At 39.8% G+C, this 24,220-nt stretch overlaps 1 protein-coding gene across 2 annotated transcripts in view; it reads right to left on the bottom strand.

Moving 5' to 3' along the window:
• Kdm5a (lysine demethylase 5A) overlaps nt 1-24,220 on the bottom strand; it is a 90,277-nt gene that overhangs the window by 17,205 nt on the left and 48,852 nt on the right. For both annotated transcript variants that reach the window (XM_076567811.1, XM_006992262.4), the window contains exons 14-24: nt 23,130-23,324; nt 19,192-19,373; nt 18,623-18,747; nt 17,799-17,949; nt 16,168-16,282; nt 13,025-13,380; nt 8,991-9,129; nt 6,012-6,191; nt 4,796-4,957; nt 1,227-1,778; nt 725-868 (exon numbers count right to left, since the gene is read on the bottom strand). In XM_076567811.1, the coding sequence (XP_076423926.1) occupies nt 725-868; nt 1,227-1,778; nt 4,796-4,957; nt 6,012-6,191; nt 8,991-9,129; nt 13,025-13,380; nt 16,168-16,282; nt 17,799-17,949; nt 18,623-18,747; nt 19,192-19,373; nt 23,130-23,324 (2,301 nt within the window). The remainder of the gene's footprint in view (nt 1-724; nt 869-1,226; nt 1,779-4,795; nt 4,958-6,011; nt 6,192-8,990; nt 9,130-13,024; nt 13,381-16,167; nt 16,283-17,798; nt 17,950-18,622; nt 18,748-19,191; nt 19,374-23,129; nt 23,325-24,220) is intronic.

The following is a 24,220-nucleotide window of genomic DNA, read 5'->3' as shown; positions in this document are numbered from 1 at the left end:
CTATGTGGACTAGGTCTACCTCTGCCTCCCAACTGCTGGGATTAAAGGTGTGCTAAATGCCTGGCAAGCCTAGGATTTTTTTTTTATTTTTATTCTTTTAAATCTGAGACAGGATTTCTGTGTAGCTAGTGTAGGCTGTCCTGGAACACTAGACCAGGGATCTACCTTTCTCTGCCTCCAAGAGCTGGGATTAAAGGTATGGGCCACCATACCTATGGCTTGGGATTCTTAAAATATACTGTACAGATCTTCTTTGGCAGTAATGAGGCAAGAACCAAGTGTCTCACACAACAGTCTACCAAAAAATTCCACCTTTAGCCTCCAGACTTGAACAACTCAAAGAAAATCTAAAAATGTTTTATCGCCAGGCGGTGGTGGCGCACACCTTTAATCCCAGCACTCGGAGGCTGAAGCAGGCAGATCTCTGTGAGTTCGAGGCCAGCCTGGGCTAGAGTGAGTTCTAGGACAGACTCCAAAGTTACACAAGAGAAACCCTGTCTCGAAAAAAAACAAAAACAAACAAACAAAAAAATCTTCACCACAAATGTAAGATTTTTTTTAAAGTTTCAGTTTTGCTTTCTTTTTCCTTTAAGTTTTAAAAAACTGCCATCATCACAGACGGAAGACTAATTTCTCTTCCACCCTCAGTCCTCAGATATCAGTGGTCAGCCGTTTTAAAAACAGAACTCACCCGATATGCATCCCTTGCCTGCCCCATAATTACCTTCATGTCATAGCCATATGTCTCCCGAATATCTTCATCAGAATCTGTTTCTTCATCGTCGTAGTCCATTGTTTGGCGGGGGGAAGATGACACACTGTTCGCCACCCGGTTAAAAGCAGACTGCTGGAAACTAGGTAAGTGTCCCTAAACAACAAAGATGAACAGACAAACAGACTAAACAAACATAGGTAATTAATAAATGCTTTAACATCAACAAAATGTAACTAACTTACTTAAAAAGAAGCTAGCAGAAAATACATGATGCTACAGTCTACCTGAATATTTTCAGATAGTATTTCACTGAAATGACTTGAATTTTTACCAAAAGGAAGAAAAGCAAAGCTGTGTATGCAGAAGGAAGGCGATGCTACGGATCATTTAACAGTTGGCAATTATAGCTGCTTTTCTATTTAAGTCAACAAGTTAAAATACATTTAATTTACTAGTCACAAATTGACAATTACTACCATGTGAAACACAAGAAGGCAAATTAGAAGCTGACCTGTAAGTCTGGATTGGCAGCTGCTTTTTGGAGTTCTGCACTGATAATCTTTTCAGTTTTTTCTCGAGCTGCTTGTTCCACCATACGTTGGCTTAACACAGAGAGTTTGGCCAGGGCAGAGGACAGTTCATCTGTGGCTAAGGCTTGCCGTGCTCTATCTTGCCAACTCATGGCACGTTCTGTCAAACACTGAAGTGCTTCTCCTTCAGGTAACCGTACAGGCAACTTCTGAAGGGACACCAGGAGTGACAGAATGGTCTCGAGCCTGGGCCTTCGAGATCTCATGCAAAGAGGGCAAAGGAATTTTACATCTTTAGCCTGCCAGCTGGATCCCTTTTTCTGGGAACTCGATTTTGGAAGGGGAACACAACTATTATGGAACCAGTCTTTGCAGAGCTCACACTGCAGCATAAACCCACTGGCTGTCTTGCGGCAAACACAAAATTTGACTTCTTCTATGCGGTCCACAATGGTCATCTTGGCTAGGTTGGCTGCCCTGAGGGAATGCATGGCCTCAATCTCCTTTTGCTCTCGTTCTTTGAAAACTGCCACCTACACACAACAAGCATTTAATTAAAAGGAGTCATTCTAAAATACCCACAAAATATCAAAGAATACCAGTGGCAATTTCCTGAAATGTGGGTTACCCTTCTTCTTTTTTTTTTTTTTGATTTTTTCAAGACAGGGTTTCTCTGCGTAGCTTTGGAGCCTTTCCTGGAACTCAACTCTGTAGCCCAGGCCGGCCTCGAACTCACAGAGATCCGCCTGCCTCTGCCTCCCAAGTGCTGGGATTAAAGGCGTGCGCCACCACCTCCCGGGCAGGTTACCCTTCTAGTTTTCACGTGAACATTTCTCATCTGTAAAATGAACAAACTGCTATGATATTTGATAATTTATATCAGAGTACTTCCTGTAGGGTACAGTATAAAGAGAGTATTTGAGATCAAGCACTCATACCAAGTTCCTGGCTCTTGGACTTACAGACTATTGATCTGCAGCACAACTTTTCTGGATCTCAGTCTTCTGAAAAGCGCACACATGCCACCAACCACAGTTTATTGTTTTAAGGATTAAATACAATACACCAAGGTACCTTAATCTGATACCCAGAACAACATTAACAGTAAGTAATGGTTTCCTGTTCCTCAAGGGCAAGTTTGATACAGATAAACATTCTTACTTTCCTCTGGGGACCTCTCTATTTCAAGGTCAAGACTAAGAAAATGATTTTTTTCAAAAAGAAATGAGCAGAGATTTCATGAAAAATACCCATGCCTTTCATTCAGCTTTCCTTAAAAAAAAAAAAAAAAAAAAAAAAAAGGCCTAATTTAAGAAAGGCCCTTAAAAGTGGCTTTTATCCATGTAGTTGATAATAATGTAAGGTGCCATTTCAAGATCATCACAACTTTTATGGCCCAGTGGTGGTGGGGCAGTACATTCCTTTAATCCCAACACTCAGGAGGCAGAGGCAGGGGGAGCTTCTGGTGGTCTACAAAAGAGAGTTCCAGGACAGCCAGGAATGCTACACAGAGAGACACTGCCTTGAAAAACAAACAAACAAAAAGAAAAAAAAAAAGGTGACTTGACTTATTCTTGCTACAAATAAATAAATATTAGAGGTGAAAAAAAAAAAGAGGAGGTCCTACAAAGAAATTCACTTTCTTACAGAAAACGCTTATTTAACAGGCAAAAAATTTAACTTTTGGTGACTACTGAGCAGGCAAGGGTATAGCTCAATAGAACATTCTAGCATTTAAGAGACCCACATTTAATCCCAAGAACCACAAAAAAAATATGAACAAAACTACTCAGTAAAGTATGGACTAATATGATGGAATATTTTATAAGTATTAATGTAGAGAAAAGGGGCTAGCTAAAGAAAACCACCCTGACCCTGGAGCCCAGAACTAGAGAAAGATGGCTCAGACCTGGGCAGAAAGAAACAAAGTTTGGCTCAGATCAGGGCCATTTTTGGCCCTGGCCAACTGACCTGTGAAACCAACCAATCACAGAGAAGGACAGTAGCACCCTGGCCCTGGAGCACAGCACCAGGGAAAGAAACACAGCCTGGGTTTGGGACCTGAGTCAGAAAAATGAACACTTTATCCCCAAACCCAGAACCAAGGAAACATGCCCTGACTCTGAAACCAGTACCAAAGAAACACTCTTGAGCCAGGCGGGCGGTGATGGCAGGGCACGCCTTTAATCCCAGCACTCGGGAGGCAGAGGCAGGCGGATCTCTTTGAGTTCGAGGCCAGCCTGGGCTACCAAGTGAGTTCCAGGAAAGGCGCAAAGCTACGCAGAGAAACCCTGTCTCGAAAAACAAAAACAAAAACAAAACAAAAAAATAAAGAAAAAGAAAAGAAACACTCTTGGTCCCTGGAATCAGAGTCAGTGAAAAAAATATATCCTGGCCTTAGAATTAATGTCACAAAGTCAAGAAAAGGCCAGCAAAGAAACACAGTTTGATTCTGAAATCAGAGCCATCTCTGCCCCTAGCCCAACTAAACTGACCAATCCTGGGCAGAAAAAAACCAATCACTGGTTGACTCTGCCCCCAAGACATCCTAGATAAACCACCGTGCTTGGTCAGTTGTTGGCTGTTCTCTCCACCCTGGTAGAGGCAGGCACTTGACTGAACTCCTCCTCAAATAAATCTCTTTCTCAAAAGAGTTTTGGGTGTGAAGACCTTCATTCACTGGTGCAGAGCAGAACCTTGCTGAGACATCCCATAGCGGACACAGCATGGAGAAGCTGAAAAAGTAACACTTTTCTCTGGAGACAGAGGAGATTGCTACATTTTTGCAGGGGTTTCCCCTTTTGCAGAGTGAAGCAAAAGAATCAACATCTTAGGCTGGAGAAGCAGAGCTCTGCTATGAAGCCACCTTAAGTGGGGGCTGAGCAAAGCTCAGCTGTAGCAGCTCTCCAGGAGAGGAGCAGGATTGCTATACCCTGCAGGGAGACCATCCCCCATCACACCAGGTATAGCCTGACTTCCAAACAGTCAGGATACCCTTCCCTGCTGAACTGTCCTAGCAGTTCCAGGCCTGATTCTCCCAAGCAGTCAGCATTAACTTCCCCTCCAGGACTGAGCTGACCTAAGTGGCTCAAGGTATCTGGGATACCTTGCCCTTCAGGGCTGCTGTCTCATTGCAGCTCCAGCCGTGGCCTGACCTCCCAAGGTGGTCAGGATACCTCTCCCTCAAAGTTGCAAAACTCACATTTTGGTGACTGGACCAAACCCATAGAGTTGCAACAAACTTACAATTAAATGAACAACAATAAGTAATAAATGTGGAGCTTGGGGATATAACTCAGTGAGACAGCATTTGACCAGCATATATGAGGTCCAAGGATTAATTCCCAATAGCAGCACCCCCCACCCTCCAACCCTGACCCCCCAAAAAAGAAGAAAAAAATAAACGAACCCTTTTGGGAAGAGAACAAAGAGTAAACTTTTTATACTATGATACACACATTAATAAACAACACAGGTAAATAGACAGCTAAAAACCCACTAACATCTTTCACAAAGCTTTGCATTCACAAAGCAAATTCAAGGTCCTTACCACCATGGCTGTATCTCTGGTCTCCTCCAGTCCTTCTTCTAAGTCACTCAAAGGCTCAAGGTCTAGGTCCTTCTCCTTTTCTTTTTCTATTATTTCTTTAGCTTTTTTTCTTCTGTTTTTACCACTCCCATATACACCAATGTCAGTTCGGGGACTCAGCACCTGCAAAATTTAAAAAAACATAACTCCAGTTTAAAAACAAACAAACAAACAAACAAACAAACAAGTCAAAATTCCTGAGAGTGAGAGTAACCATTAATGGACCACTCATCATGTTCAAGGTACCTTTTTATTATCTTTAATATTTTATAGGCAGGATCTTACTCTGTGTAGCACAGGCTGGCCTACAATTTGTGGTGATTTTCTTGCTTCAGCCACCAAACCAGGGATCCATGTATGTTATTTAAATTTTCATAACAACTGTACATTACTGGCATTATTTCCCAGGTTTTATTGATAAGAGAGACAAGGGACAATTTGAGGAAAAAGGTTGAAATTCTGCTGTGGGATAATGCTCTTGTACACTGTAAAGATCTGTCACTGAATTGGTTTAATAAAATGCTGACTGGCCAGTAGCCAGGCAAGAAGTATAGGTGGGGCGACCAGACTAGGAGAATGCGGGGAAGAGGAGGGCTGAGTCAGGAGTTGCCAGCCAGATGCAGAGGAAGCAAGATGAGAATACCAAACTGAGAAAAGGTATCAACCTACGTGGCTACACATCTAGATAAGATTTATGGGTTAATTTAAGTATAAGATCTAGACAGTAATAAGCCTGAGCTACCAGTGGAGCATTTATATGTAATATTAAGCCTCTGAGTCAATTATTTGGGAAGTGGCTGCTGGGTATTTGAGAACAGGCAGGCGGGAAAGAAACTGCCTACAAAATTCCAAAGTCTATCCTCTTTAACTACTGTGTTCAACTGCTCAAGATAAAAAGAATTAAATTTGTGCCTCTGAAGGATAAGATCTTTGAGTAGAGTCTAATAACAGAGGTTAAGGTATAAGATGGTTGCTTTTTCTGGATTCAGCACAGATTAATGAAGAAGAGCTTGCCTAAGACTCCAGGTTTCAATTCAACATCTAACACTACCTAATAGAAATTAATATAATGATGACTACATTAAATGAAAAGAAACTTTCCCCAACACAACTACAGGGAGCCATTTATCAGCTGCTGTGAGAGTGCAGAAGAACACACACAGGAGCTACTCTTCACCTGTAACAACGTATGGCTGGAATTCTTCTTAAGGAAGGTCCGCCCAGTCCGTTCTCTCCAGGCTCGTGCTGCTGCAACCTGTGATTCCACTTGAGGCAATGCATCAAGACGCACAGGGATAGGACGTCCTTTAGCAGATAGGCTCTCAAGCTGCTCCAAGTAAGCATAGTTGCTGCCACTCTGGAATGAAAAAAAGGAGGTTCACACACAATTTTAACTCTTTCATGGTGTTTGGGAAGATATTGTTAGGGGAATTTGGTTTAATTAAAAAAAAAAAATATACACACACACACACACACACATAAAAAAAACAAGGAATGGAACCTAGGCCTTGTATTAACTAGGCAGGCATTATACTACTAAGGGACATTTTCAGTCTTAGTGTTAACTTTTGTGCTAACCCAACTAGTTTTCTTTTCTACAGAAAGTTTATAAAAATTAATTTAAAAATTTATTTTAGAGACAATGTGTCAATTATGTTGCCCTGAATGGCCTAGAACTCACTTCATATTCAACAGAGATTCACTTGTCTCTGCCTTCCAAGGAAATTTTTTTTTTTTTTTTTTGAGACAGGGTTTCTCTGTGTAACAATCCTGGTTGTCCTGGACTCCCTTTGTAGACCAGGCTGGCCTCAAACTCACTGAGATCCACCTACCTCTCCCTTCCAAGTGCTGGGATTAAAGGTGTGGGCCCAGCGATGGAATTAATTAATTTTTTTTCAAGAGGAATTAATTTTTTTAACAAAGATTTTCTTTTAATAATTAATAAGGGGATCAATAAGATAAAAATACTTCAAAGGACAAGAACAGAAATGTATAAATGCAATTAGAAATAATGAATTTGCTACTAGATGCAAATAAGTCTTTTTTTAAAAGATTTATTTATTTTTATTTTATGTGTATGAGTGTCTTTCCTGAATGTTTATGTACCATGTACAGTGTCCACGGAGGTCAAAGGTGTTGGATCTCCTGGAACTGGAGTTACAGATCATTGTGAGCTGCCATGTGGGTGCTGGGAACTGAAGCCAGGGCCTCTGCAAAAGCAGTAAGTCCTCTTAACCCCTGAGCCATTGCTTAAGCCCTTGTAAACAATGTCACAGAGGACAATGGAAGAATCTTTTGTGTAGAATTGAAATCCATTTTACCAATTCAAGTCCAAATTTAACTTCTACTAAAAGCAGTATCTTAGATTGGCTAGCCAGCTACTGCTTATGTTATACAATGAAAGCTATGAACAACTACTTTCCTCTTAAATTCATGGTGTTTCAGTATTTCCATGTAATGAAAACAATACTGTTTTTAGAACCATTATACTATATTCTAGTAAAAGATAATTTGTCATGTAGCAACTGACATTAATTGCCTGAAAATTTACTTTGAAAGATATACTGACACATCTGGAAAAATAAAGACAAGAAATCTATTAATTTATGCTGGGAGTGGTAGTGCATGCCTATAATCCCAGCACTCAGAAGATAGAAAGTAGATTCAGAGTTCAAAGCCCACTTCATCTACACAGCAAATATGAAGCCAGCTTGCACTATATGAAATACTGTTTTAAAAAATAACCAAATAAATCTTTAAAACAGTAATACAGAGACTGGGACTGGAGAGATGGCTTAGTGGTTAAGAGTTTTCTGCTCATGTAGAAGACCCAGGTTCAGTTCCCAACACCCACATGTCAGCTCATATTAGTCTATAACTCTAATTCCTGGAAATTCAATACCCTAGCTTTTGTGAGCTTCTATGTATATATGGCACACATACAAACACTCAGGCACAAATACATACATATAAACAATGATTTTAAATAGTAATACACTCTGTTGTTATGAAATACTATAATGGCACAAATCACTAGGTACCAGGATAAAAAGTTAGCTAAACATACAGATAAAAATGCTCAGATATCGAAAGGGTCAACAAATAATAGATTCATTCTTACTCCCTCTCATGCCAAACTACTGTCCCTTGACGACAGATTATCTTTGGGGTAAACCTAGAAATCACACTGGGCGGTGGAGATGCACGCCTTTAGTCCCAGTACTTGGGAGTCAGCGGCAGGTGGATCTCTGTGAGTTCAAGGCCAGCCTGGTCTATAACGCAAGTTCCAGGACCGGCTCCAAAGCTACATAGAGAAATCCTGTCTCAACGGCCCCCCTCAAAAAAAAACCTAGAAATCACATAATCTGAAGGATTGTCCTACTAAAAGAATGTGTTCACTTACAGCCTACAAGTTAGCGCTCTACCAAAGGGAAGGACTGACAGACAGTCCTTAAAAATTATTAAGGCGGTAAGTCAGGAATGGCGGTAAGTCAGGAATAGCGGTAAGTCAGGAATAGTGGTACATGACTTTAACTCCACTACTGTGGTGGCAGAGGCAGGCAGATCTTTATGAGTTTGAGGCTAGCCTGGGTTACATAGTAAGTTCCAGGCTAGTTTCCAGGTCTCTTCTGAGTTTCAGGCCAGTCAGGGCTACACAATGAGACCCTGCTTCAAAGAACAAAAATGAATGAATGAATGAATGAATGAATGAATAAAATAAAAAATGTGAAATAATTTATATGCCATAAAATATAAATGCCTCTTTCTCTGAAAAGCTGAATACCTAACTCTATCACCTTTCCTAACCAAAACTAGTAACCTTTAAATATTTACTATTTATTCTGAACTATAAAACCAGAGGAAAGAACAGGTGAACTTTAAGTACTATTACTTTTTTTCACCCTTCTCTTCAAGAAAAGGTTTCTCTCTGTATAGCCCTGGCTGTCCTGGAACTCACTCTGTAGACCAGGCTGGCCTTGAACTCACAGAGATCTGCCTGCTTCTGCCTCCCAAGTGCTGGGATTAAAGGTGTACTACACTACTGCCCAGCTAGGTAGATTACTTTACTATGATTATTCTAAAGAAAAAAGGTTTACACAATTTATTTATGAGAATGTATTACCTGATAGGTTGGCTAATCTGAAAGTTTCTTTACCTGAATAGCTTCCACTTTAGCTGTCCATTCACGAGCCTTTTGTAAGGCTTCTTTTAAGGACAACACATTGGGTAGAAAGGCTGGAATGTTCTTGGCTTCATTCACAATATTTTCTAAATTTGCCATACTGTGCCGAGGTCTAAATGAATAAAATAGTAAGATACTAAGTAAAAGTCCAATTACTATAAGAATTAAAATAGCATTCTATAATATGTAAATAACTCACATTCATGAGCTTATTTAATTCTTACCACACTCCCATAAGCAAACAAAGCAGCCACCATCTTTATTTCTATTTTACAGACAAGAAAACTAAGGAGTTATTCCTCTTAAATAATATAGTTCATGACACACCTGATTTAGGATGAGTCTTGGCTCTAGGCTCCTTTTACTGCTTAGTCCTAGACTATGTCCACTCTACCTCTCTAAAATACCTGCAATGATCAGAGATGGGCTACCAATATAGGGAGCAATAGAACAGAAACCCATTCATGTTAACCATACACTTTCCTTCAACTATATTCATTAATATCTAATTATTCACTGATGAACAAAACAAAGACCTCGTAATCATTATCAAAATCCAAGAATTATATTGGAACTGGAAACTAGGAACAAATTACTTTAGACTCATAGACATGGGAAGTAGTAAATAGTTCTGTCTAGAGAATTGAAAGTACTTCTGACCAAGACCCTAAACAAGTACATTATCTAATGAAAGAGTGAGAAAAAAGTAGGGACAAATTTTGTTTTTAAGTTGGCAGTTTCAGCCAGAGATGGGAGACAGTGTGATGGGTGCAGAGAAAAGCTGGAGTGTGAGTTATGTATAAAATAGAAGAGGCTGGGCAGTAAACACATGAAGAATTCTGAGTCCCACAGGTCCAATCTGTAAGCAATGCGAAGCTTACAAAGACTGCAATTGTCGAATTGTCAGGAAACATCCCGGTACTACAGACTACTAATGAGCCGGAGTGGCTGTTTTTTGGCCTCATAAATCTTTTCAAACTTGGAAGGAGAATTTTGTTTTGAGTTTTGAGACAGGTTGTCATGTAGCTTAGGCTGGCCTTGAATTCTTTCTCCTTTGGCTTCTACTTCTCAAGTCCTGGGGTGAGCCACCACATCCAGACACAGAAAGAGGACTACATTAACTTGACAGATGAAAGAAAATTTCTCAGAAATGATATTTAACTGTTTGCATCCTTTCTAAAAATAAGTTAGTGAACAATGGTAGGGCCAAAGATAGAGTAGGTGGTAGAAGTCAATCACAGTTGCTACAGGAAGAGAAAACAAAGTAAATACACAAAGGTATGAAGAGAAAGCACAGTATGTTTGAGGAACATGGGGTTGGGGGTGGAGGGATGTGAACCACTGTCTTTGGAATATACAAGAATAATGACAAAAGATGAGACTAGATACAAATTAAGCAAAGCGTTAGATGACAAAAGGCCTTAGAAATCAGCTTAAGGAATTTGGGCTTCATATTGTGGGCAATGGAAACTAGTCTAGGGTCCTAAGCAGGGGAATAAAATAGTGACACTTATACTTAGGATAACAGCAGTGTCAGTGTAGAATGGATAAGAAAGGGTAAGGTTAGACCACAGACAGATGAGCTGTGACAGCAGCTTGAGAGAATGAAAGGAAACAATAATCCCACAAGCAGCCTGAGCAAAACTACTCTTTAAAACAGTGAATTTTAGGAGATGAAGACATGGCTCAGGGATTAAGAGCACTGGCTGCTCTTCCAGAGGACCTGGGTTCAAGTCCCAGCAACCACATAGTGGCTCACAACCATCTGTAATGAGATCTGGTGCCCTCTTCTGGCCTGCAGGGGCACATGCAGGCAGAACACTGTATACATAATAAATAAATCTTTAAAAAAAAAAAACAAAACACACACACACACACACACACACACACACACCAAAACAGTGAGTTTTAAAGGACTAAGAAAGATAATTGTGAACCTTTTAAAGTTCTACATCTTTTGAATGAAGATAGAACAAACTTGTGGGCTGGGGATATAGCTCAGCACTAGAAGGCTTGTCTAGTATACACAAGACACTACATTCAATCTCCAGCACTGCAAATATCAATTGATTTCATCAAACAATCCCTAGAAAACAAAAATGAGTAAGAGTCAAAGCCACTGAAGAAAAACCAACATGCTGAGTTTGAGGGTAAGATAGTAAGAGAGGTCAAGGCTAAACAAGTAACAGAGAACTTGCTGCAATATGTGAAAGTTGGTATAACTTATAGAAGAAAGAAACCAAGGAAGCAGGGATGGAAATGAGTTAATTTAGACATAGGGAGAGATCTGTGGGAAATCCAATGAGATTAGCTAAAAAGCACAAGGCATTTACTAAAGAAATTTATGTTAGAGACTAAAATTTTAAGAGTTAGGATGGTGTGGTGATGTATGTCTTTAATGCCAGCACTTGGGAGGAAAAGGCAGGTAGATCTTAGTTCAAGGCCAGCCTGGTCTACATATCAAGTTCCAGAACAGCCAGAGCTACACAGTGAGATCCCATCTTAAAATAGATAGATAGATAGATAGATAGATAAATGTTTAAGGAAAAAAAAGAGTAAAAGTTATACTATATAAATATATACAAAGATAATAAACAAAGCCAAGTAATTTCCAAGGAAAACATACAGAGTAAAAAGAAAAGGCCCTAACAACTCTGAGGAAGCTACTATTTAGGAGGCAAAGAGAAGAAAATGAAAAGACTTAGTAGTAGTCAATGCTAAGAGATCAAATGTACTAAGATATGGTTGAGAAAGTTCATTCCAACAGAGTCAGAAAATATTCCACTTCCCACTATTTCTACCAATGACACCACCACCTTTTATTTTCTTCAAGGCATTAAATGTCTGAAATTCAGCTATCCACTCTTCTCTCCTCACTAAAACATTAGCTCTATAGGAGTTGGGACCGTCTGGGTCTTGTTCACTACTGGCCTCATAGAACGTAGAAATAGTCTGTGACAGGTAGCAGGTACCCCACAAAGACTGCACTGGGTAGAATGAAGAGGACCAATCAGTTTCCTATTCCAAAGTCATTTCCCTTCCCCATTTAAAATGTTCCCACCTCCATGAACTGTCACAAATCAGAAGACATGTAGTTATTTGAATATTTAGGATATTAGAAGTTACAAGTAAATTTTAGTGTGTACTCTGCACAGCATTTACTTTTTTTTTTAAGTTTTTTTTTTTTAGTGTTTTATGTGTATAACATTTTTGCCTACATGTACTTTTTTTTTTTTTTTTTTTTTGAGACAAGGATCTCTGTTGAACTCACAGAGATCCGCCTGGCTCTGCCTCCTGAGTGCTGGGATTAAAGGTGTGCACCACCACCACCCAGCCTGCATATATCATTTACAAAGCAAAATATCCAGACTATATAGAGGCTCCTTTTAAATAAACAAAACTGTATGAAGTCACCTGTGTTTCCGATCAAATGCTTCCAAGGGAGTTTTGCCTATGCACATGTCTGTGTTTTGATCCTCTGGAACTGGAGTTACACACACTGCTCAGCCACCGTGTGGGAGCTAAGAATCAAATCAGGAATCCTCTGGCAAAGCAGCCAGTGCTCTTAACTGCTGAGCCAGCATTCTACTTCCTCAATGAGCATTTTGTGATTCTTATTTCCTAGCTGTATCAACAACGTGGACTTGAAACAATACTATTTCCTATCATTTGCAGTTACCTAACAAAATCCACTACACAACAGTCTGGATATATCTGAAACTCTACATGTAGCCCCACTTGATTTTCAGTCTACTTTTCAATTTATTTTTTAAATTATTTTATGTGTATGGGTGTTGTCTCCTGCATATGTGTCTATGCATGTGTGTGCCTGGAGTGAGGATATAGGATCCTGTAGAACTGAAGTTACGGACAGTTGTGTGCTGCCATGTGCTGGGACTTGAACCTGGGTCCTCTGGAGAAGCAACCAGTGCTCTTAAGTACTGAGACATCTCTCTACCCCCTGACTTAAGTTATTAAAGAGGTAAGTGTCACCAAAATGTTCTCACCTTGCCTGTAGGCAGACCTTAGCCTTCTCTTCCCATCGTTCAGAGACTGTGAGGAGCTCCTGCAGTTCAGCCATCGCTTTTTCTACAGCATGGTGAGGTGCCAACCCTACCCCAGAGTCAATCAGTTTCTTCATGACATCCAAAGTGACTTGCTGTGGATCTGACAGGGTTAGTCTTACTTCATCCAGCCACCGAGCCTGCTGTAGCTCTTGCTTCAGTCGAGGCAATTCAGGTAGTTCTACATAAAGACTAGAGCCCATGTCTATCAACGTTTGGAGTTTAGAAGAATCTGGGGTTTCATCCATCATGGCCTCCTGGGCACGTTCATGAAATTCTTCTACATCATCCAGCAGATTCTGAAAAGGTACAAATAAACAAATAAATAAATGAATGAATGAATAAACAGCTAGTTTATTTTGTTTGAAGCTACAGCTAGTTAGTTACAGAGTACCTGCCTAGTGTGTGCAAGGCCTTGGGTTTGATCCCCAATCCTTAACACTACTACCAAAAACATAAAAGAGCAAGCGCTAAAAATAGCTCAGGCAAACTTTCATTTCTAGGCCCTCTTATAATCTCATTCTATTAGCACCAAATATTTAGAAAAGTATGTTACCTGGTAACTAATTTCTTTCTATACTCCCTTTTAAGATTTATTATTTATGTGTATGACTGTTCTGCGTACATGTATGTATGTGCACCACATGTGTGTGTGGGTTCCTGGTGCCCTCAAAGGGCAGAATAGGACATCAGATCTCTTGGAAATGGAGGTAAGGATGGTTGTAAGCCACCATGTGGTGCTGGGATCCAAACCTGAGTCCTCTGGAAGAGGAACCAGTGCTCTTTACTGTTAAGCCACCTCTCTAGCTCCCAGCTATACAATTAAAATATGGCGGAATCAATAAAACGTGTTTTTTTATGACAAAGGAAATATAACTGCTTCATTCAATAGATATTAAATGCCAACTACCTTAGGCACAGGCACTGTTGTACACATAGTATAGAACAAGGTGATTTCTTTGAAGTCTTAGTGTAGCACAAATCCTACTTGGTTGTAATAATAAAAACCCGGAGCCATGTATTGGGGTAAATGCTCAAAGATAGAGAGACAAAGGAGCAAGCCACATCCGCCTCTCACCTCGCCAACTCCTCAGCCGAAAAGGGTGAACTCCTGTCTCCTCCTGCCTTATATTCTTCTCTCTGTCCAGCCGTATCACTCCCTGTCTCCACCTCCCTAGTGCTGGGATTAAAGGTGTGTGCCACCACTGCCTGGCTTCTATGGTTAACTAGTGGCTAGTTCCATACTCTGGTCTCCAGGCAAGCTTTATTTGTTAGAGCACAAACAAAATATCACCACATTTTGCAATCAAAGAACCAGCTTATATCCCTTGTTTCTCCCTTTCTTTCTTGGGGATGGGGAGGAGGGGAATGTGTCATGATATGTGCACATGGAGGTCAGCAGACAACTTGTGGAAGGTGGTTCCCACCCTGGAGCACATGGGTCTCAGAGACGGAACTGCAGTCAGCAGACCTGATGGCAAGCACTTTCACCTACTGAGCCATCCTGCCAGACCCCATACATTTTAGTGTGTAGGTGGAGAGTAATAAATAAAAAAGTATCTCAACTAGTTAGATATACTAAATGTAAAATAGGGCAACCCAACAGAGAACGAGCAAAGGCGAGAAAAGGCATATTAGTTAGCAGTAGTAACCGTATATAAACCGTATATATAAAATCAAAACTAAAACAAAGGCCTAGGGAGATGGCTCAGGAGATAAAAGTGCTTTCTACATAAATGTTGAAGACTCACATAAGGCGCGCAGGAATGGTAGTGGGCTTGTAATACAGCACTTGGGAGCTACAGAAAGGGAATCCCCAGGGCAAGCTGGCTAGCTGGACTAGCTGAATAGGAGAGCTCCAGGTTCAGAAAGAAAGCCTGCCTCAGCAAATAAAGTGGAACGAGACACCACCTCATGCACCTGTACAAATGTGTGCCCACATATGAACGTGGATATGTAAGTTCATGCACACTATAAAAGGAAGGAAGGAAGGAAGGGAGGGAGGGAGGAAAGGAGGGAGAGGAGGGTGGGAGGGAAGGGAGAGAGAAAAGAAGAGGGAAAGGAAAGACTAAGAACTGGGAGGAGAATGTGGTGGAAAAGGTTCAAGCCTGGCAAATATTAATGCCCCCTCACACCCTTTTTTTGAAACAGGTCTCCATGAATCCCAAGGTGACCTTGAACTTCTGACTCTCTGTGGTTACTCATGATTGTCAACTTGACTATATCTGGAATGAACTACATACAATCCAGCATGACATAAGTGATATTGAAACGAGATAAATAAGAAAGTACCAGGAGAGGTTACACCTAAAGAAAGGAGTATACTTCCTGGTATATTCCAACACTTACTAGTTAGTAGTCAAGCTAAGGCGGTTTAAAAAAAAATTAAAGAGAAAAAAAGAAAAGAGAATCAAATTGTGGTGTCATATGTACCTTTAGAAGAAAATGACATACACCTTTGAGATTTTTATATGATTGAGATTTTTATATGATCATTAAATAGTAATAGTCCTGGAAATGTCAGAGCCCTGATTTAAAAGCTCATGTATTATTAGTAACTTATCACTACACTCTGAGATTCTTTTTATTAACATGGCACTTAAAATACACTTGTGTTAGATGGGGGCTCTGACCAAAAATTAGTATAGATAAGAATAATTCTAAGCTGCTCATAGTTCAAGATGAAAACTAAGAATAAAGCCAAAGGGCTGGAGAGATGATGGTTCAGTGGTTATGAGCACTAGCAGGGGCTGCTCTTTCAGAGGACCCAAGTTTGACTCCTAGCACCCACATGGTGGATAACCACCACCTGTAACTGCAGCTACAGGGGATCGGATGCCCTCTCCTGGTCTCGTGCACAGGCATACATGCAGGCAAAACTTAAAAAAAAAAAAAAAAAGCTAAGAGATTGCCTACTAAAGAACCTTAGACAGCATATATACGAGAAAAAGGAAATCACAGGACCAAACACTAGTCTATACATACAATTCTACTAAGTCGGAAGAGAAGCTCAGAAACAAAAACCATTATTAAAAAAAAAAAAAAAAAAAAAAAAAAAAAAAAAAAAAAAGAATTAAATGTTTCACCTTTACTTGTCGAGTTTGGCTGATGACACACGGAAGACTAAAAAGTTGCTGGACAAAGGCCTTCAATTCTTCTACTGTCAGTTTGGTCCGAGTCTTCCCACTATCTGAGCTCTGCCTGATATGAAATAATATTGAGACACAGAAAAATATGGTCATTTTGTTATCAAATGGGGCTCTTGCTCTCTTTAAAATTCAACCCTTAGCAATCTTAGAATTCTAGTGCTGAATAATTCTCCTGCAGATAATTACCAAAAAGTACAACTTGCCAAGTGACAGTCCTTCAAGTCTATAACTGCTATATGTTTGAAACATTAAATAAATTAGGATGGTGGAATATTGAGCTCACTGAGAAAATGAAGTCCTTGTGTCTTAAGAGGCTTACACTGGGAACACGGGGTTTCTTAGCTGTCTTAGATTAATGAACCTCCTGGATCTATCTTAAATTCATTTTTGTTTTAAAGATACTTTTATTTTAAGTATGTGGATGATTTGCTTGCATGTGTGTCTGTGTACCACATGAGTGCAGTGCTCAAGAAGACAGAAGAAGGCAACAGGTCTCTGAGAACTGGAACCATGAGGGTGCTAGGAATTGAACTTGGGTCCTTTGGAAGGACAGTCTTAACCACTGAGCCATCTCTTCAGTCCCTCAAAATCTTTTACATATACATTTTTTTCAAAAAGGGTCCTCCAACTTTTATCAGACTCTCCAAAGAAGTCAATGTCCTAAAAACAAGTTAACGCCCACTGGAAAATGTCCCTAGTAAAGGTTCTTTCATTAGATTAAAAAAAACAAAAACAAAAAACCAAATGTTAAAACTTAAAATCCAATGAAAAGTACTATAGAAAAAGCCACATAGAGGAATATATTAAACAACTACAAAATAATACCACAGAAAATGTTTAGTAAAGAAAGGAAGGATGGAAGGAGAAAGAAGTGAACAAGTCACCTAGATGTGGCAGGAAGAAAACTCCAACCTGGATGAAGAGCAAATGGGAACCCTAAACAAGAATATACCAACTGTATGAAGAACAGCAGGTCAGAGTGTTGCAGAATGAATGGAACAAGAGTTTGTTGAAGGTAAAAAATGTAAAATTAGAAATATAACTTCTCTTTAAAAAGTAAATCAGTTCTAATAAAAGGTAGAAAATAAAGCTAATCACGTGAACTCAAATATTTTATTCAGATCTCATGTTGTTACAAGACCTTAATTTGCTGGATGTTGTGTTGTGGTGCACGCCTTTAATCCCAGCACTCATGAGACACAGGCAGGTAGATCTCTGTGAGCTTGAGCCTATGTGTCTATGTTCTTAATTACTTCCGATAAAGTTAAATATACAACTAAGTCTTTGTCCCAAAAACGCTAACTACATAAACTTCAGTGTTATTTTCAGCATTGAAACTAGAAGGTCAACTTGCTGTTTTCTTGGTGTAGTTTACAATTCACTAAAGTTTAAAGAGCTTTTTATAATTTATGAACATGGAGAAAGAGAGTGGGTAGTGAGGAAGGATGGGAAGTTACTAGGGACTGAAGAGACATGGCCATGGGGTGAAAATAACACAAGGCCTCAAGGGCCAAGTAAAGCTGGAAGAACAGGAGTCCAGGGGAGAACTAGACTCTGCTTAGTTTTACCTGTGTTTTTGCTTTTTGCTCAGAAGCAGCTGAGCCACAGAACCACAAGTCTCAGCTTCTTTCACTGCATCCCTGAGCTTTCGAAAGAGATCATTCTCTGGGTATTTCCTATCCTCAGCATCTTCCAGCATTACTCTCAATTCAATCAAATCTGTAAAGATAAATTCTACAATAGTCACAAAGCTTACTCAAGAGTCACTAACATACTAGTAGAAACAATGAAACTTTGACAGTCCCCAATGTAAAAGCTTCTGACCAGATGATTATTCTAAATAGATGACTTCACTGATATAAAGTATGCTTGATCTCTCTCCTTCATCCCTATTCCCTCCCTCCCTCCCTCTCTACCTACCCTCTTTGTCTCAAAAACAATTGAAAATCAAAGGCTTTCAGTGTCACTGAACTAAATTTGACTCTCTAAAATACATACCTATTACAATTTATCTGTCCCATTTTATGTCAGCCTTTTCATTTAAAAAGGGATTCTCACTGGATATGGTGGCATGGTCATGTAACCTTAGCCATGACACCAAAGAAACAAAGGTTATGAAACTGAGGGCAGAAAGGGCAACGAAGCACATTTCCAGATCAGAAGAGACTGTCTTAAAACTAGGCATACTTACAGCCATAGCAAATGACCATGCTATCTTATCACAGAAGGTAAGTTTATCAGGTCTGCTTAGTACACAGATGAGAGAAAACTAAGTATATATTCAACCATGACATTATAAGCTAGGACTTCCATTAGTTAATGGAGAACAAAAACATTCAATTAAAGGTTTCTTTTAAGTGACAAATTTTCATAACAAAGGAGGAAACTTAACCTTTCTTATGGTTGAAACTAGCTGATAATGCTTCTGTGACACGATTGACCCACGTGTCATAGGATTGTGCTCTCACTTTTACACCATAAAGTAGAGAAGGGAGGTCTTCTAGTGGGTAGCGGTACCTACAAAAACAAAAAACAAGTAAAAGCTTCCAAATAAAACAATCTGAAATAAGAGAAAAATCAAAGAACTCAGTTTCAATGCAGAGAGAGGCAAGAAACACACGGCATTAACTGGTCACAAAACTAATTACAGTTAGGCTGGTTAAGGGCTAATTTCAAAAGCCTAGTTCCTCATTTGGGAAGTAAATAATCAAGGAAGAATTATTTATTTAGGAACAGGAAAGAAAGCAAAGAATAACATTAAGAGGTGGTTTTCTTGCCAGGTAGTGGCACACATCTTTAATCCCAGCACTCAGGAGGCAGAGGTAGGTGGATCTCTGTGAGTTCAAGGCCAGCCTGGCCTACAGAGCAAGTTCCAGGATAGCCGGGGTTACACAGAGAAACCCTGTCTCAAACAAAACAAAACAACCAACCAAAGGATAATGTGCAATAACTTTTAAATACCTAAGACATTTGTTCTGCATGGGGCAGGAGCACAAATCTGTTGGATGGTACAGACATACAAGTCGCTCCGGATTACAGGAGCAGGTGAGAGCTGAGAGAAAACATGTGGTTCTGCATGCTGAACACTGTCGCTCATCATCAGGAACAAGTTCAAAAACTTCTTCTTCTGACATCACGACACCCTGGAATATAATTTATATCATCAGATCAGGTCTCAACTGCAACATAAAGCAGTATCTTAAAAGGAATTAAAAATTAGGCATGGTGGCACATTCCTTTAATCCCAGCACTCAGAAGACAGAAGCAGTCAGATCTCTGTGGGTTTCAGAGTAGCCAGGACTACATAGTGAGACCCTATCTTAAAAAAAAAAAAAAAAAAAAGATAAACAGCACAAAAGATTAAGAAAAGGTCAAAAGTTAAACAAACCCTGAAAACAACTAGCATGTGAGGAGATGAGGGAGAAGACAGAGTAGTCCCATCTGATAGTCTACAATCACACAACTTGCATGAAAACAACAACAGCAAAAACAACAATCCAGGATTTATTTTCCTTGTTTAAAGTAATTGATATTGAGTGGGGGGCAGTTAGATGGCTCAGTGGGTAGACTTGCTTGCATGAAGGCCTGATTTCCTTGAATTCGATATCTGGATTTCATAAGGTAGCAGAAGAGAACCAATTTCTGAGAGTTGTCCTAACTTCCACATGCACCATGGAACACAGATGCTTATATTCACATACATTTATGTATCAAATAAGAAAAAAATTCAACAATACCAGAGCCAGAAGGCTCACATCTCTAATCTGAGCACTCGAAAGGCCAAGGCAAGAGTATTGCCAGGATTGCCACAGCTTCAAGGCCACTCCTGGCTTCATAGTCAGTTCTAGGCCAGTCTGAGCTACAGTAAGAATCTGTCTCAAAAAGTAAGAAAATGGGGGCTGGAGAGATGGCTCAGTGATCAAGAGCACTGTTCTTGCAGAGGTCCTAGGATCAGTTCCTATCACCCACATGGTGGCTCACAAGTGTGTTTAACTCTAGTTCCATGACTCCTGATAACCTCTTTTGGCCTCTGTGGGTACCTGACACGAATTTGGTGCATAGGCATTCACACTCACACATACACATTCACACTCACACACACACATACACACACATAAAATCTCAAATCAGAATGGCTAAGATTAAGAAAACAACTGGGGCTGGAGAGATGGCCCAGCAGTTAAGAACACTGAGTGTTCTTCCAGAGGACCTAGACTCAGTTGCCGGCATCCAAGTCATTCACAACTATTTTGTAACTCTGGTTCCAAGGCATCCAACACCTTCTTCTACCCTCCAAGGGCACACTGCATGCATTTGCTGCACATATATACATGCAGGCAAAACACCCCTACACATCAGGAACAAACAAACAAACAAACAAACAAACAAAACAACTGACAAGAAATACAAAGATGTGGGAAAGGAGAAACCTCAACTCACTGCTGGTGGGACTGTGAACAGTTCAGCCAATCTGGAAATCAGTTGGAGAATTCTCAAAAAGCTGAAAATAAATCTTCCTTATGAACCAATTATATCCCTACTTAGCACATGCCCAAAGGACTTAATATTCTTTTTCATAGATATTTATTCAGCCATGTTCATTGCTGCTCTATCCACAATAGCTAGGGAATGGCAACAACCTAAATGTCCTTCAACTGATGAATGGATAATGAAAATGTTTTTCATATAGATAATGGAATACTATTCAGCTGTAAGAAAAATGAAATCATGAAAACGGCAGGTAAATGGAAAAAACTAGAAAACATTATACTGAGTGAGAAAACCCAGACCCAGAAAGACAAACACTGCAAGTTCTCTCTTCATTGTGGCTCCTAGCTCTGAATCTTCAGATGTAAGTATATAACCTGGAGAAATCAGAGAAACCAGGAAAGAAAAAGAGGATCACAGTGGGTGGTGATGGTGTGGGCATAATTCTAGAGAGAATAGCAGTACACAGGTGCTATGAAGGAGGAAATAGAAAACACAGGGGAAAAGGGGACAATACTGAGGGAGAAGGAACAAAGAGGGATAAACAACACTAAGGATATCTGTAAAAGCTATAGAGAATCGAGCCGGGCGGTGGTGGCGCACGCCTTTAATCCCAGCACTCGGGAGGCAGAGCCAGGCGGATCTCTGTGAGTTCAAGGCCAGCCTGGGCTACCAAGTGAGTTCCAGGAAAGGTGCAAAGCTACACAGAGAAACCCTGTCTCGAAAAACCAAAAAAAAAAAAAAAAAAAAAAAAAAAAAAAAAAAAAAAAAAAAAAAAAAAAAAAAAAAAAGCTATAGAGAATCATACTATTTATCTAAAATTACATAAAATATACATAAGTATATGTAGACACACACCCAATAACACACACACACACACACACACACACACACACACACACACACACACACAGTTTAAATAAAGTTATATGACACTTGATAATGTTCCCCTTAAGTGCCACAGAGTATCTAACAAAAAACCCCATTACTAGACATGAAAAAGAAATCTCATTTAAAGTTGCTGGTCAAGTGAGTTTAAGCGACTCCCAAAAGAATGTAGGCTAACATCATTCTTGGTTGCCTCTCAAAAGGTGAAGTTTTAAGTCCCTATAGCTGAAGATGCCATACACTTTGGAAACAGGATTCAGAGAAATCAAGTTCAATCTAACCCAAAAGCCTCCTCCCTGAGGCCTAGCTTTCAGAATTCCTTCAAAGGAGAAATGCAGTCAACAGTCCTCCGCAGCTGCGACACTTACAAAGCACAACATAATGACCAGCACAGCAAGGCGGCACCCAGGCTCAATGGTGGCACTTCTACTGTGGCAGGAACTACCAGCTGCCTACCTGGACTTCAGGCCCACTCAACAAGAGGAATTCACACCCGCTACTGTAAACCTAGCCAATGATCTAGAGAAGAATCCACTACTTTACTAAACTAGGATAATTTCTAGCTGCACCCTAAATACTTAGCTTTATAATCACTGCTTAAGTGTAGCTTCCATCTCTCATCAAAGAAGTTTCTTTCTGCAGCAGGCAGAGATCATGACAAAAACCCCTACCTAGCCAAAATGGAGACAACAACTGACTGTGGGTTGCCCAGACCCAAATGACTCATCTACAATATAAACCCTTCACCCAAAGCTCAGGAAACATTGTGGAAGGGGGGCAAGGAAAGATAGATGATCAGAGTGTCTGCTAGGAGATGTACCTTCTATATATGACAGGGAAGTTGCACTCATGGAATTTTAACAAAATGGTACCCTATAAACAAGACCTGAATAATGATACCACCAGCTGACATGCCAATGTGGATGGGGAAATGTCACAAGCCCTGTCCCTCCATCCCCCATGAAGAGCTACAGGCAATTAATGACAGCTCAGAGAGAGAATCAGTCTTCCCTGCAATGAGTCCTCTAACTGGTTATCTAAATACTACGTAGTCAGCCCTAAAAACATATACGTACAAGCAAAAGAAAATGAACTCAAGACGGGCAGTGGTGGAGCACGCCTTTAATCCCAGTACTCAAGAGGCAGAGGCAGGTAGATCTCTGTGAGTTCGAGGCCAGCCTGGTCTAAAAAATGAGTGCCAGGACAGGCTCCATAGAGCTACACAGAAAACCCCTGTCTCAAAAAACCAAACCAAACCAAACCAAACCAAACCAATGAACTCAGCAGGTTGTACTCCTATATTAACTCATATATATGTACCAATAATAATTAAACAAAAAGAGGTCATGAATTTGAGGGGTGTGTGCGTGTGTGGGATGGTACGGGAGGAGTTGGAACAAGGAGCAGGGAATGATTGATATATATATATATATATATATTCCATATATATATAAAATTTATAAGAACAAAAAATAAAACAAAAGTTATTTAAAAAAGGAAAGAAATGTACTCAGCATACTTACCATTTGTACAACTGATTCCCTTAATCGTGTTTCTTCTTCAGTCATGAGAGTCAACTCTTTGCAAACCATGGCAGCCAGCCCTACATCTAAGCATTCTGGATCAGCTGCCATCTTGAAAATGAGTTCCTCATGTGAAAAGACACAATGGCGCCTTAGCCGTCGATAGTGATTTACACACTGACGTCCAATGGGCAACTAAAAACAACAGATTTCCAAATTAAATTACTTATGATATATCTAGCACAGAACCTCTATTTACCTTCCTTCAGGTACTCACTTTTATTAGAAAGAAGATAAAGTAAATCCTATCTAAACATAAAACATAACATAAATAGTAATTCTCTATAAACCAGCCAAAATTTCACAGGTCTTTCCCCAGATGATGTCCATAAGCTGAGATGCTAAGTTTCTGCCCTGAGCTGCAGATTTTTATATAATACCATTGTATATACCAAGAAACTGAAGGCTAGGCCTACTGACACATGTCTTTAATCCCAGCACTGGGGAGGCAGAGGCAGGCAAATCTCTGTGAGTTCAAGGCCAGCCTGGTTTACATAGTGAGACACTGTCTCGAGAAAAACAAAACAAAACTAAAAAGAAATGAAAAAGCAGGACAGGGTGGCATAAAGTTATAATTCCATCATTTGGGAAGTAGAAAGATCAGGAGTTCAAGGCCTTCCTTTGCTCATTTGAGGCCAGCCTGGGGCACATAAGACTCCATTAAAAAATAAAAATAAAAAAGTGAAGTGCCTTGTTATATGAGGCAGCAAACTCTTAACCGAGTCTAACACAGTGCTACCCTTAAGCAAAAAAGGAAATATATTGTAAAAAAAAAAAAAAAAAATTAAAGTTCAGGTCATAAAGTATTAAGTGGAAGTATTCAAACTTTAAGATTCCATAGAACAAAAAGAAAAGTATTATCAGAAAGGGCAAAAAATGAAAAAGAAAGAAGGGTTATTACTTATGCAATTTACATAGTCTGATTTGTCATTTTTTAAAAAGTAATAAACAAAGCAAAGGATGATTTGGATTCCAGCCTCTGGAAACTCTTTTAGTAACAAGCAGCCTTACATAAAGAGACTCTAAAACTG

The sequence above is a fragment of the Peromyscus maniculatus genome, chromosome 3 (genome assembly GCF_049852395.1).
Source record: "Peromyscus maniculatus bairdii isolate BWxNUB_F1_BW_parent chromosome 3, HU_Pman_BW_mat_3.1, whole genome shotgun sequence".
NCBI classification, from domain to species: Eukaryota; Metazoa; Chordata; class Mammalia; order Rodentia; family Cricetidae; genus Peromyscus; species Peromyscus maniculatus.
Note: the sequence above shows the minus strand (reverse complement) of the source record. Positions and strands in the feature narration are given on the sequence as shown.